Here is a 14,098-nt window from a genome sequence, read left to right on the forward strand (position 1 = left end):
CGGTAAGAGAAGGGCAATGCTAAGAGTCAGGTGTGACAAGTCACACAACAACTCCGCCTGGAGCCTCCGCAGCCTGGGAGAGCCAGTCTTCAGAACACCTAGTGACAAGGGTAAGGCCGTTGATGGAGAGAAGAGAGAAGCCCAGGCCGTGAGAGCTCATGAAAACAACTTTGGATTCAACACGGAATGCCTGAGGGTTTGTCCAGACTTGACACGTTTTAGCCTTGGGCAAGTGGATAACGTGGGGACAGTCACTGTCTTGCCTGGTGCACAGCAGAAACCGCTGGTGTGGCAACGCTATTAAAGTCCTTTAACATGGAGACGTGCAAAGCTGTAGCTTCTCAGGGGGTTCCCAGGTTTTCCTTCAGGACTGCTTCATTGGCTAACCACAGTGCCCAGGGCCCCTGGTCTAGGCTTGTCCCCACCCTATTTCAGGCTCCTTGGTGGCTGGCTGACTGCACATCGCTCCCCAGTCACACCCACACACCAGAGCTGTCACATGCTCTCCAAAACACAACGCAACCATTTCCTCAGTCCTGGAGATTGAATGTGAGCTCAGAGCAGGTGCAGAGGAAGAGGAAAGAGGAAACGCGTGGGCGTGAGCAGCCTGCCCTGCTCTGCCCTGCCCTGCCCTGGCCATCTCTCTCCAGGTCCCTTCTAGCTCAGAGCAACTGGCATGTGATAGCCTCCAGCCAGCAAGTAGGCCTGCTGTCTGAGGGCAGCCTCGGGCTTCTGGTTAGAGTGGCTAACCCAGTTCAGTTTCAGCCAGGATCAGTGTTGACACTTCCAACTTAGAGAGCTCTTCCCAGTGGCCTGCTCCTGCCAGGCAGCTAGCTGGGCTCTCCGTTGGCTGGGATTGCCTTGGAGTCCTGGGGCAGGCGAGAGGAAGGAAAGGAGAGAGGGCAGCGAGGAGGGAGAAGATGAGCGAATGTACGAAGTGTGATAGTGGGTGTGAGAGTGTGGGTGTCAGTGCATCGTGGACGTGTGAAGCCACCGTCCTGTGCAAATGAGCCGCGTGTCATATGTAAATGGGCGCTGTGTGGTATGTAGGCATGTGATGTGTGTTCTGGGGTACATGGTGTGGAATGCGAGTAGATGGTGTGGCTGTAAGTGTATATTATGTATAGTTGGTATGTAATTTCTGCGTGTCTATGAAGTTCTGGAATTTGCTGGCTGAGCCTGCCAGTCAGGACTGAAGCCGTGTGAATGAGAGCAGAGCATTTAACATGTGTAGCCTACGTAGATTCACTTTACAAACTCATATGAGGGGAAAAGCAAGAGTTAGCCTGTGTGTTGGGGGTAGTGGGTCGGCCATCTGCAAACCTTCTGATCCCCAGTGGTGACCTGCCTGCATGATAGGCTGGTATAACAGCAGCGTAAATAACGTGGGAGTAACCGACCAGTATATGATTGGAATTAAGGCCCCTTTCATGAGATGGCACCTGTACCTGACACTGCTCTGGTGGCCAAGGACCCGAGACTAGAGTGAACATGGGCCTGGGGGAAAAACAAATCCTGCCATTCTACTAATGGAACCCTGCAACTAAATGACTTCCGATGACACTCTGCTGGACATATTGGGATCAGGCTAAGCCTTCTCAGAGAAGCTTCTTCCTGCTGACGATGCCACCTAACACAGAGACCCACAGCTGTATGATGTGCAGAGAGTGAGAGACCTTGGAACACTCAGTCCTGAATGGGATGGCTCCATCAGTCCCCTTCCCTCAGGGTGCAGGGAGCTAGGCAGAAGGCAGAAAGAGTGTGAGAGCCAGAGGGGGTGGATGACTCCAAGGAGACAGTATCTTCCAGATACAAACACGACTGACTCCATATGAACTCACAGAGACTGGCAGCATGTATGAGGCCAGCACAGGACCAAACCATATAAAATAAAATAAATAAATCTTAACCAAAAGAATTACGAGTCTGATCTCTGTCTGCCAGGGAGGAATGACTAGAAAGATCCAAACTCTTAGGCCTGAATCTGGTCAAATGCAGGGCTGCCACTTCAGGCACTGCCCCCCCCCCCCACCACCACCCGTGACTCATTGTCCTTTCCACAGGGACATATAAATCAGTCAGCCAACCATTAGTACTCATTGGCTGAATCTGCAGCTCAATAGTCGAGTGATTCCCTTGAATGAATGAAGTCCTGAGTTCAATCTCCAGCACCACAAAGAGGCCACCATTGCACTCTCACTGGTAAGTGGGAATTTTATGGATAGGTGTTAAGTGCAATTCATCTATAGTGTACTTTAGCTATGGAATTTCTCTGTTAATTTCTAGTTTGGATGAAATAGCTGAAGATGAGAATGGAGTATTGAAGTGTTCTCTGTTATTACATCAGGCCCCTCTGACTTTTCGAGCTCTTTAGTGTTTGCTTTATGAAATTACAAGCCCTACATCTGGTGCGCACGCGTGCGCGCGCGCACACACATATGTATATATTATGTATATGTATAATATGTATATATTATACATATGTGTGTATATGTGTGCTTTATTCCTTCTTATGGGTTATTTGCTTTATTAACATACAGTACAGTGAGTCTCAACCTTTTTAATGCTTTGACAATGTTTTAATTTAATTAATTAATGCTTTAATACACTTCCTCATGTTGTGATGACCTGCCCAACCATAAAATTATTGTGTTGCTACTTCATAACTGTAACTTTGCTACTGTGATGAATCCTAATGTAATTATCTGATATGCAGGCTATCTGATATGTGACCCCAGATGGGTTGTGACTTGCAGGTTGAGAACCACCGAGATAGTGACATAGTGACTTTCTTTATTGCTTCCCTGGACTAGCTGGCTTGAGGCCAGCCTTAGCAGCTATCAGACCAGCTGAGGAAGTTTTCAGACAACTGTCATTTGCTTCCTGAGTTGCCTCTGATATTCTGATCTCACAGTGCATGTGTTTCTTGGCGATAACAGAAAGCTGCCCTTTGCTTTTAAATGCATACAGATAGCCTTTAAATCTTTAAAGGGGCCACGGAGGCCATTTGTGTCAAAGGCTGTTTTTGAGAGACATTTGTTAGTGCCTGTGACTTCGAGAGCTCTTCTGGTTGGTTGGGCTCTTCTATGGTTGGCTCTTTGTCTCATGTTATTGTTGGAGATTTCCTGGCTTACCGTATTGGATGGGATGGATTCTTTCCTAGCTCCCCTTGGTTCATCTATTCATTTCCTAAAAATCATTCTTTCCTTTGTTTTTGTGAATAGGATTTTCTTTTAATATGCTATTTTTAAAATATTTTTAAATATTTAGAAAATATGAATGTGTATATGTGTGTGAGAGTATATTCCATACGTGTGGAGGCCAGGAGGTGTCAGATGCCCTGGGGCTAGAGTTATAGGCAGTTGTAAGATGCTAGCAGTGTGTTGAACTTGGATCCTTTGGAAGAGCGGAACACACTTGACAGCTGGGCCATCTCGCCAGCCCCTTAAGTATTTTCTACAGTGCAGGCATAGTGGTCATGAACTGCTTTAATTTGCAAATGTCCTTATTTCTTCTTCAGTTTCAAGGGCTGGCTTTATTGGATGTAACCATCTTGATTGGCACATGTGTATTTTCAGCGCTTGCAATATCCCCATGCTTCCTAGTTTCTAGTGTTGCTAGTGATAGACCCGACAGTACTTTGTTGTGTTTGCCTCTCTAGGTGGGGCCGGTGGTACACCTGATGTTATTGTGTTGTGTCTGCCTCTGCAGGTGGGTTGGCATTTCCCCCTTAGGGTTCTAATACAGTTCCTTTGTTTTGAAGGGTTGACAGCTTGGCTATAATCCATTCTTCCTATTTGGGACTCTAAGTCCCTCTTGTGTTTGTCTATCCATTTCTTTCTAGAGGATTGGGAAATTTCCTACTGTAATTTCTTAGAAAGAACTACGCCTTTAGATTCTTACCTCAACTTTTCCTTCTTTCTTGAGGATTCTTGGGTTTAGTCTCTTGAACGTGTCCTGGGTTTTGGTCAGGCTGACCACCTTTTCTTTTGTTTATCTGAATAAATTATCATCTTCATTGTGTCCATCCCTTGATAGTCTTGATCTTTCCTTGGCGGTGTGGTTCTGTTTGTTGGTACTTTCCACTGTGGTTTTCATTTGGTTGATGGCCTCTTTGAATCCCAGCATTTCTACCTGGCTGCTTGGAATCAGGTGCTGAAGTTTCCCTATTTTTCTAAGTTTGTTATCCACATCGATCACCTGTCCATCTGTTTCATTAGCCTTCTGTTGTAGCTGATTTCTAGAATCTAGCTGATTCTCTCACGTCATGCATCTGCTTATTTGAGGCTCCTGTGTAGTTATCAATTCTTTAAAAAGCAGGACTCTGAACCATGTTTTCCAGCATTTTATCTATCGTAGCCCTTGGTTTCTTGTTTGGGGGAACTGTGGTCTTGTGGCTGTTTTCTTATATTTGCTGTTTCTTTGTTGTGTTTTGCACTTCTGTTGGTGTGACTGTGGCCCTGGTTTTTCTTTGTCACTTTCTCAACTCTCTTTTGATGTTTTGCAAGTCCCCAGGCAAGCTGTTTTTGCGGGTGCTTATGTTTCCTGGACAATTTGGAAGAGATACTGGCTACAGCAGCAGATGCAGAGAGTTGGCAGCAGTTTTGTGTGAAATTGCAGGAGTGTACACTCGGCCTTCCCCTTGTGCTCTCAGTAGGGTTCAGAGACAGTGGAACTACAGTGCTGACTTGGAAAAACATAAATAATAGGCTTTTAGAGTTGAGAAAATTAATAATTAAGAAATAAAAAGGGGGGAAATAAATAATTAAGAAGTAACAGGAAAGGGAAAGGAAAACATAGAGTTAAGTTTTTTTCAGGAGGTGTGTGTGGGTTAGAGTGATGAGAAGCAGTGGAGAACATGTTCTAGAATAGGTGCAGAGACGAAGGAAAGAAGGAAAAAAGCCATGAGAGTCTGTTTGGATGAGGCAGAAGCTGAAACAAAGCCAAATAGCTAAAGTACCAAAGCAAATATTAAAAGTTAAAATGAAAATGCACTAGCACAGGATAGTAGACATGTTTCTATGCACTAGCACGGAATAGTAGACATGTTTCTGTGCACTAGCACAGGATAGTAGACATGTTTCTGTGCACTAGCACAGGATAGTAGACATGTTTCTGTGCACTGGCATGGAATAGTAGACATGTTTCTGTGCACTAGCACAGGATAGTAGACATGTTTCTATGCACTAGCACGGAATAGTAGACATGTTTCTGTGCACTGGCATGGAATAGTAGACATGTTCTATGCACTAGCACGGAATAGTAGACATGTTTCTGTGCACTAGCACGGGATAGTAGACATGTTTCTATGCACTAGCACAAGATAGGAGACATGTTTCTATGCACTAGCACGGGATAGGAGACATGTTTCTATGCACTAGCACAGGATAGGAGACATGTTTCTGTGCACTAGCATGGGATAGGAGACATGTTTCCTGCTGGTTGGGATGAGCACAGTTTCCCTGCCCCTTGGTTGTCTTTCACTGCAGTGTTGAAGGTGGGGTAAGGACTTTAAACCAAGTCACCCAGTGTGTCTTCCCTACCGAAAGGGGACTGTATAGAAGTCTCCTTTCTTCAGCCCCTAGCCTGCCGGCTGCAGCTTCATCTCTGGTGTGCATGCAGGGCATTCTGTGACAGGCTGTGGAAGGCACACCCATACTTGTGCTCACCATTGCTGTTGGGCACTCTCTTTCCTTCTACATCCTGCTGTTTTTATTCCTCTTCTCTGATAGCTCTTGTCTAGGAATTCTTGTGTTCAGTAGTGGCAGTACGCCAGGTTAAACTCTTTTCTCATATTCCTGCCTTTTCTCTTGCCTAGGAAGTGGCAGAGGGGCATCCTCCTGTGTCCCTCTGGACCTTGCAGGGAGACTCAGCTTAAGACTCTCATGCAGTGTGTTTACCACAGTCCCCATAGTTCCACATTGCGCTGGTTATCTTTTTATTCAGAGTGTGCCTAACTCCTGATTGCAGCTCTGTAGTCTAGCCAGTCTCTCTTTGGCTAGTCAGACTTATGGCTGCTGTGTTCAGCAGGCAGCAGCGCCTCCCTGCCAGCTACCCCTGACTCCAGCCTGGCATGAGCACTGTAGAGCGGCTGTATGCCAATTGACTGCTCCGGGTTGTTTCACCATGATGATTCTGTAGATGTCACCATGGCTCGTTTATTTTTCCTGTGTCACCTATCTTTATTTTCCCACTGTCCTTTGTGTGTTTCTGATCTTCTGTCATTTAACTCAGAGGGATTCTAGTCATTTTTATCTTGATGCTTCTCTTTAACTAGGTCTCATAGAGACCTTGTCTGTCACCATACATAGAAATCTTAATTATTGTTTTTGAGACAGAGTCTTGCTATGTAATATAGGTTGCCCTGGGAACTCACAGGATTCTGGCCTCAACCTTCTTAATGCTGTGATTATAGGTGTGTGTCTTCTTAATGCTGTGATTATAGGTGTGTGTCTTCTTAATGCTGTGGTTATAGGTGTGTGTTATTGAATATAACCACCCTGGAAGAGACATCCTTGAGCTCCTTGCTTCATATGGCTGGGTGATCTTTTTCTCATTTCTGCTTTAGTTTCATGGCCAATTTTGCACCATTGACCTCAATCTTTTATCTGGTGTGCCCTTTTTCCACTTAGAAAGTATTGTTTCTGAAATAACCCTTCATTATTATCTTTTATGGTACAGGCTCCTCAGCACAGTTAAGTATTTCAGGGAAGTTTGGGTAGGACACACTACATGTTTATTTGTCTTGGGGTCCAGTGTCATAATCATCAAAATAAATGGTTTGTCTCTAACCTCATGCTAATTAATCCACGTCTAGTGTTCTTAGAAGAGTTGTCCAGTCTTGAATCTAGAAACATCTTAAATGGGTAGAGATTATTTCGTTTTACACAGTAAGCTCCACTGTTATATCAAGTGTCTTGGAACTGCTAGGTAGGCCTTATTAATGCATAGCCATACTATTATGTAACAGCTTTTCAAAAAGATAATTTTCACACACAGGGAAGGGTTCCTTGTCATCAGATATTTAAGTCACTTCCTGAATGGTTGATGGTCATTGCCGATCTGTTTATCATCATCGAGCTCACAATTGATTTTATTCTTTTGTACGGGTTGAATGCCATCCTAACAAAGTTCAGGTCCGCCTGTGACCCAGCCTCCTTCCTGTAGGAATATTCCTCAGGACAGAGTGTGTGGTGCACTTGCTGTTACCTATTGATAACACAACTCATTGCCTGTGGCTTTAGTGACTTCTCTTTGCCTTTGAGAGCAGGGACTGGGGTAGGCCATGTATTAAGCCCAGGCTTGAACGTTTGGTTATTGACAAATTAATGCAGACAGTAAATCTCAAGCTCCTGGTGCAGGCAGAGCCCTTCAGTGATACCGCAAGTGGAGTGGGGAAGTATATGGGATGAAGATATATAATGTCTGCTAACAAGGGGCACAGTTATACCTCTGCTGGGGTGACTTCCTATCATTACCAGAGAAGTACGACTGCACCCACATTACAAAAAGAAGGACCTACCATTCCTTGTCTTTTCTTCTGCCTCCTTTTGCCTGGGAAGGAGTCAAAGACTCTGATCTAAGCCAGGGCCATGGAACTAAGACCAAGTCCTGCAGCTGGTAGCCCAAGAGGAGGGCAGAGGAGGACTGCGCCCAAGGAAGAGCAGGTGGCTTAGTATCTGTTCCTGTCCCCAAGGCATATGCTCAAGACCTCTTCAGCTCAGCCTCCGTAGGGACTGAGTTCGTAGGGATACATATTCTGGGGCACCTGAAGTAGTAGCTGAGGTGTGGGGGACAAACACAGTCTGAGCCTCCTCGGTAGCAATCATAGACTTTAATTATTAATTGGCATTTCTGATTTGTTGGTTTCAGCCTGTAGGTGCTGGTTGAAGTGCAGAGAAAAACAAGTCTTTTAATTTGACTCTTAGGAGAACAGCTGCTCCCAGGCTCCATCTTCTTCCTGTCTGCTCAAAACTCTCCAAATACCAGACGGTGAGAGCATTTGTTCCTTTATCTGAGGTCCACGTGAGTGACAGGAAGGGGAAAGGTGACACCAGGGAAAGATCCATTTGCATTTCTTCTTCTCCTCTTCCTTCTTCTGCTTCCAAACAGGGTCTTCATGTACCCCAGGCTGGCCTCAAACTCCCTACGTAGCCAAGGATGACCTTGAACTTCTGATCCTATTTCTACCTCTCGAGTGCTGGGATTGCACGTCTACACCACCATGCCCATTTTACTCATTTCGTCTGACTTCCTCATACCAAAGGTCACCCTCTAATAAGAGAAGAGGTCTTAAAGGCAGATCCCAGGTCAACAGCCAGGAGTTGCCAAATCTGGTTTGACGCTAATTTATCTCACGAATGTCATAGGGCAAGTCTCTTCCATCTGAAAACCGTGGTGCCCTTATGACTTACGTGTGCCTCAGACTGCAGGGATTTCTTATGTTGCCCTAACAGGTGCCGAGGCAGGAAGTATGCCTGGTACTGATGCCATGTCTTAGTGAATAGGCGGACTCTGGGAGGAGATGTGTAGAAAGGCTGTGGTCTGGAGCTCAGCATTTAGTAGGCGCCTGAATTCTAATAAGCTCTCAGATGTGTCTTTATTGAGTGGAGAAGAGATGAAGGGAGGGATGGAGAGAGAAGAGTTACATTGACCTTCTATCATATGGTATAAGAAACTTCAAATGGCTCTCCCACCTGAGGTGAGCCCTACCTAACTCCGAACCCTCTTCTCTCAGAAATGTCTCTCAGGTTTGACTCCTTGTTTCCACCTTAATTACTCCTTTAGCTGAGAAAAGCTGCAGGTCGGAACTCCTCACACCTCCCAGACAGGCACAGCAAGGCCGGGCTTTGATAACTGAGGAAGGGACCACCACACCTCTGAGGACAGGAGGGAAAGGTCAGGAGATGAGTGAGTTCAGGCTGTGAGTGGATCAGGGTGATTCTCGGGTTGATTGTCACAGGCAGGGGTAGGCGGTCAGCCTGCCTAGACGTCCCTGGGACCATCGTGCACCTGTGCAGCTATGTTGCTGGACTGCAGCAGGAAGGCTGAGTAGGCCAGGTCAGCTTCCTCCTTGGATGACTGGGGAGCAATAAGAGAGGCGTTAGCAGCTGGCAAGAAGAGGGACATCCTTGTGAAGTTTGCCGTCTCTGCTGGAGCAATACCCACTTCTGAGACTCTGCTTTCAGTCCAGCCCCCATGCTCAGCAAGAAGAGCGACATTTTGAGAAATGGAAAGTTGCAGCCTCTAAAAATATCTCCCACTGTCTCACTACCCCCTTATGCAAAGTGGAGTGGAACACCCTCTGTCGGTGGGGACTGTCCCCAAAAGCTATGCCCTTGTAGTCCACAGGTGATGTGACCTAGGTTGTTGTCAGTCGAGGTGTCCTGTGTTTTCTCTCCCTACCACCCTAGAGAGGTAGGTTTGTTTTTTTTTTTTTTTTTTTTTTTTTTTTTTTTTTTTTTTGCACTGGCCAGAGCATGGCAGGGACTCATCTCTAGGACTAACTCCACACCCTGACCATGCTAAATGCAGGGGTCTCTGATGGTATGAGGGGGAGCAGATACAGTAAAAAGTGTCAGTACTCCATGATTAGAAAAACAAAGGGCATCATAAGGAACCTTAGGAAGACAAGAAAGGAGGATAACTTGCAACCCAACGGCAGGAGTTGCTTCTTCTGGGGTTTCTTCATACTGGTTGAGGTGGACAAGGGCTTCTAGTGATGATCAAGGTGCCCACCATGAAGAAATGTCTTCCACTCTCAGGCCAAAGGATAGTCCCAAGGAAGCTTTCAAAGGAGGCTGTGTGGCCCACGGAAAGGCACTGAGGCCTCCATAACTCAGGAAGACCGCCCACTCAGTTGTTACTGTTAACATGTGACCCTCCTGCTGTGACCACATTTTCTGCAGGTTTACAGCCTATAACCGAGTTCCCGTCCTTCTGAAGTGTCACACCCAAAGATCTGTCCCCTTCTCAGAAAGTCCTCTCAAATATGGTCTTCCCTGTTTGGGGGTTAGTCTCTGGATGGGGGTGATTTTGTCCTGATGTCCAACTGCAGTTTGAACTCCCTGCCATGCAGTGAGCTATCCTTCTCCCTTACCCGTTTTGCCTTCTTGGATTCTTCTGGCTCTGTGGCAATCTCAGTGGTAGTCACGACTTCTGCATGGAGAGAGAATGTCCTTAGCCCTAGCCATCACCTTTCCTTCCCAGATGGGGACAAGCCCAGTTCTGCTCTCCCAAGGGCTGAGTACTCTCAAAACACATACCATCTTTTCCTTCGAGGACTGTCTCGTGAATATCTGGAGAGACGCCCATGTTGTCATTGCCTCCCAAATCCCTGGAGTTCTTGAAGTCTCCCATGCTAATGTCTGTCCTGTAGCTGTTGAGTGACATCCGGTCTGTTGGGCAGAGGAGTCGGTGAGGGGTAAGGCCATGGGTAAGAAGAGCAGGGTGTGCTGCTCTTCCTGAGACCTGCCACATGCCATAGCCCAAGGGACACCAAGGAGTGGTACTTTTTGATGCTTACCTCCAAAATCAAAAGGAAAATAGTCTGACTCCCTTTCTTGTGTAGTCAAGACTCTAGGGACCCTTGCCAATCTGTGGCTCAGTTCACAGCGCTCCATTCTAGCTTGAACCAGCCCTGTGAAGGGTGGTTGCCCTGTCTCCAGGCACGAGGAAATGAAGGGATAGAATGGGCTATACCAGAGTCGCACTGACCGATTCGCTGAACTGGAGGTGGGGTGGGGAGCATCCTGGGTACTCACCTACATTCTTCCGGTGTCGGACTCTCGCCACCCACACAGCCACAGCACCCACTGCCAGCACCAGACCCAGGGGCACCAGGGTGGAAAACAGCACTTTGGAGCTCCCACTTTGTCCGTCAGTACTGCAAGAGGGATTAAGTCAGCCCACCACCGAGAGGGAGGTCCTCAGAATGTGCTGGAAGAGTTGTCCCAGCTAGAGGGTCCCCCACCCCCAGTCTATCTGCTCTGTCTTTTTGATGAAGTTCTCAACTCTCTTTTGCTAAGGACCACTCTGAGCCCCGAATCAGTAATACAAGGACCTGGCCTTCTCTATATTCCAGGCTTGAGATATTGAAGTGGCCTGCTCTGGCTGTGGGGAAGGAAGGGATCTGCAGCCTCCCCTCCCCGAGCAAGCAGAAGCCGAGGCTGTGCGAACTGACTGTCTACTAGTCTCCTTCACACTCTGCTGCTTGGTTCTAGTGGCTCAGACTTGGGGTTTGGCCTCAGCGTTGTTCTCCGAGTGGGGAATCTACTCACCTGCCAGCGTCCACCGACGCTCTGCTGTCCTGAGCTTGGTCTCCCACACTCTCTCTCCCTGTCTCCTCTGCCAGAAGTCTGGGGTTCGGAACGGCTTTGTTCTCAATCTGGCTGGCACTGAATTCAGCTCCCTCTTCTTCTGGAGCTGCGTTCGCCTGTGCGTTGGCGTCTGGGGCGCTGACTTGGCGTGACCCTGAAGCAGAGCAAAACAAAGCTGGTTATGGCTTTTCTCCTGTGTTCTTAGGCCCATGGGTTAGGGAGAAGTCGCAGGGTGAGACCTCAAAGCTGCTGGGGGGGGGCCTCTGGACTGGCACCAGACTTGGCAGTGAAGACCTGTTCTAGATCCCAGACACTATTTCTGCTCTTGCTGCCCCCACACCACGATTACCTCTGTCCAATTCTATACCCCATTCTTTCCAAGTCTATTTCCATCACCAAGGATCTAGGTAACAGATCCACCTGTGAAGCAGGCTGACAGGGGGATTTTCATAGCATCAAAGCTGTCCTAGGGCTGCCTCCAGGCAGTAGCACAGCAATGGCTTCCAGTGAGCCATTCTTGCTGAACTCAGCCTTCCTGAGATATCCAGGAACTGAAAGGCCCTCATCATACAAGACATCTTATATGACTTCTTCCTTCCTTCCTTTTTTCCTTGGGGGTTCATGGCAGGATTTTTCTGTATAACAGCTCTGACTATCCTGGAATTCTGTAGATCAGGCTGGCCTCAAACTAACAGAGATCCACCCGCCTCTGCCTCCCGAGTGCTCGGATTAAAGGCATACACCACTACCACCTGGCTTCATGACATTTTAAACAGAGGCTGGGAATACGAACTTACTAGATGAGCTTGCATTAATTGTTCCCCACTCCCTTTTGTTCTTTTGGTGTCAGGAATTGAACCGAGGGCATTGAGCATGCTGAGCACATGCCCTAACCCAAGCTAAACTCTCAGTGCTGTGCCTTAGTGTTCTCTATCAAGATGTAGGTACCTGACCATCTTTGGAGAACAGACTTACACGGATGTGACTCTGAAATTGCCTGTGAGGCACCTGTGAGGATTGTCTCGCTACTGAGATTAAACAGAAAAGCTCTTACTGTCTGCTTCCCTAATCCTTCCCTCTTACAGCAAAACCTGGGGGTTATACCTGATGGAGAAGCTTCTAGTCAGGGATGTTTGCTAAGTCCTGGCATGGGGGGCTGTGGGTGCAGGCACTGGCTGCCCTTGGAGACTCACCCGCTGACTTCCCTTCAACTGCTACGTAGATGGCTGTAGTCTCTCCATATGTCTGGCCTTGTTTCACCCCACACCAGTACCAGCCTTCATCCTCCTTCTCAACTGGATTCAGGGTCAGGGCGACAAGCTGGTTGTTCGGGTCACAACTCACAGAGGGCTGGCGGACTTGGCTAGACAGGGTGTGGCAGCCCCCGTTGTTCCACTTGCACCAATATTTGTCATGGGAGTAGAGTTTGCAGGGATAGTGGCAGTCGAGCGTGAGGGTCTGTCCTAGCACGGCTTCCACATTCTGTGGCGTCACCTCGAGGTTTGGCTTCCCTGTAGCTGGCAAACAGACACGGACATTGAGACTTGGAGATGCTACAGGAGCGTGAATGTGGCAGTTTTGGTGTGTCACGTGCATTGCCCCTGAAGACAGCACTGTGACGCACTATTCTGAATACATAGGGAGCAGAGGAAATGCTAATAGAATGACTGTTGATGCCACCGAATCAGCCCAGAGTTTGATATAGAAATACAGCTTTGCTTGCTCGTTTCTCTTGGCTTCCCTTACTTTCCTTTACTTATTTTTTCTAGGCTTAGCACCAAGAGCATGCGCAGTACCTCACTTCAGAGGACATCTGTCTCCAGCAAAGGAAGTCAATATTTGTTATCAGGAAGTGTTGCAAGTGCTGATTGAAAGAATATGGGTTGCTGGTTGTGGGTATGGAAATGGGACCTCTGGACAAGTAGGTCCTTCCTACACCAGCGTGGAAGGAGATGGCATAGCGGGAAAGGTGTCTAGGGGATGCTGCTGCTGCTGCTGGAATGGTCTCGGGCCTCCCGCCTCCACTTCATCTCTCACCTTCAGCAACCTGGAGTTCTACCGTGGTTCTCCAACGAGAGTCGCCATTAGTGAGACACCAGTAGAAGCCGGCGTCCTGGGTGGTGAGCTGGTTGAGGATGACAGTGTAGGTGCCATCGCCTGGCTGATCAAACAGTGCCAGTCGGCCCTCGTACTGTTCATTCACTTTCCCCTGGCTGTCTACGAGCACCGGGCAATGCCCGTTTCCATCTGCTTCCCAGCGGCACCAGATCTTGAGGTTGCCGCTGTCCTTGGGGTTGTAGGGACAGGCAATGGCCACGGAGCCCCCTGTGACACCCTTCACCACAGTGCGAGTAGTGGGCATTGTAGACTCTGGAAGGACAGATGGAGTGGTGTGAATGGACAGAAGCACCCAAATGACCTTGGATGCCCAAGGCAGCTTTTCTTCCCATGACATCCACCATGGAGAGGAAAGTTTAGATAAATCACTTCTGTCTCCTCAGAGAATGAAAAAAACATTGTGTTTCTGCCTGGGTCTGTAGTCAGAGTCTCGGTGCCAGACTCCAATGACTTCAGTGTGGGCATCTTGTCCCTCTCTTTCCACCTCATTCTCAGGAGGGACTGAATGACATTTAAGAGAGAATACTGGCCCCTTTCCTTTGGCTTCTTCTAAACTCTCCCTCTAGATAATCTTTAGATTTGTTTCTTAGCATACTCTAAAAAACAGCTAGATATAATGTACCTAAATTAAGAAAATTCATTTGGAATAGGTGTAGAAACCT

At 47.6% G+C, this 14,098-nt stretch overlaps 1 protein-coding gene across 2 annotated transcripts in view; it reads right to left on the reverse strand.

The window, feature by feature from the left end:
- Positions 1 to 7,817: 7,817 nt before the first annotated feature.
- Positions 7,818 to 14,098, reverse strand: part of Pigr (polymeric immunoglobulin receptor) — a 28,299-nt gene continuing 22,018 nt past the window's right edge. For both annotated transcript variants that reach the window (XM_038348604.2, XM_038348603.2), the window contains 7 exons: positions 13,356 to 13,688; positions 12,512 to 12,835; positions 11,280 to 11,472; positions 10,764 to 10,885; positions 10,266 to 10,397; positions 10,100 to 10,158; positions 7,818 to 9,081 (listed from right to left, as the gene is read on the reverse strand). In XM_038348604.2, coding sequence (XP_038204532.1) covers positions 8,986 to 9,081; positions 10,100 to 10,158; positions 10,266 to 10,397; positions 10,764 to 10,885; positions 11,280 to 11,472; positions 12,512 to 12,835; positions 13,356 to 13,688 — 1,259 coding nt within the window. In that variant the 3' untranslated portion in view covers positions 7,818 to 8,985. The remainder of the gene's footprint in view (positions 9,082 to 10,099; positions 10,159 to 10,265; positions 10,398 to 10,763; positions 10,886 to 11,279; positions 11,473 to 12,511; positions 12,836 to 13,355; positions 13,689 to 14,098) is intronic.

Source organism: Arvicola amphibius, chromosome 12, assembly GCF_903992535.2.
Source record: "Arvicola amphibius chromosome 12, mArvAmp1.2, whole genome shotgun sequence".
Taxonomy (NCBI): Eukaryota; Metazoa; Chordata; class Mammalia; order Rodentia; family Cricetidae; genus Arvicola; species Arvicola amphibius.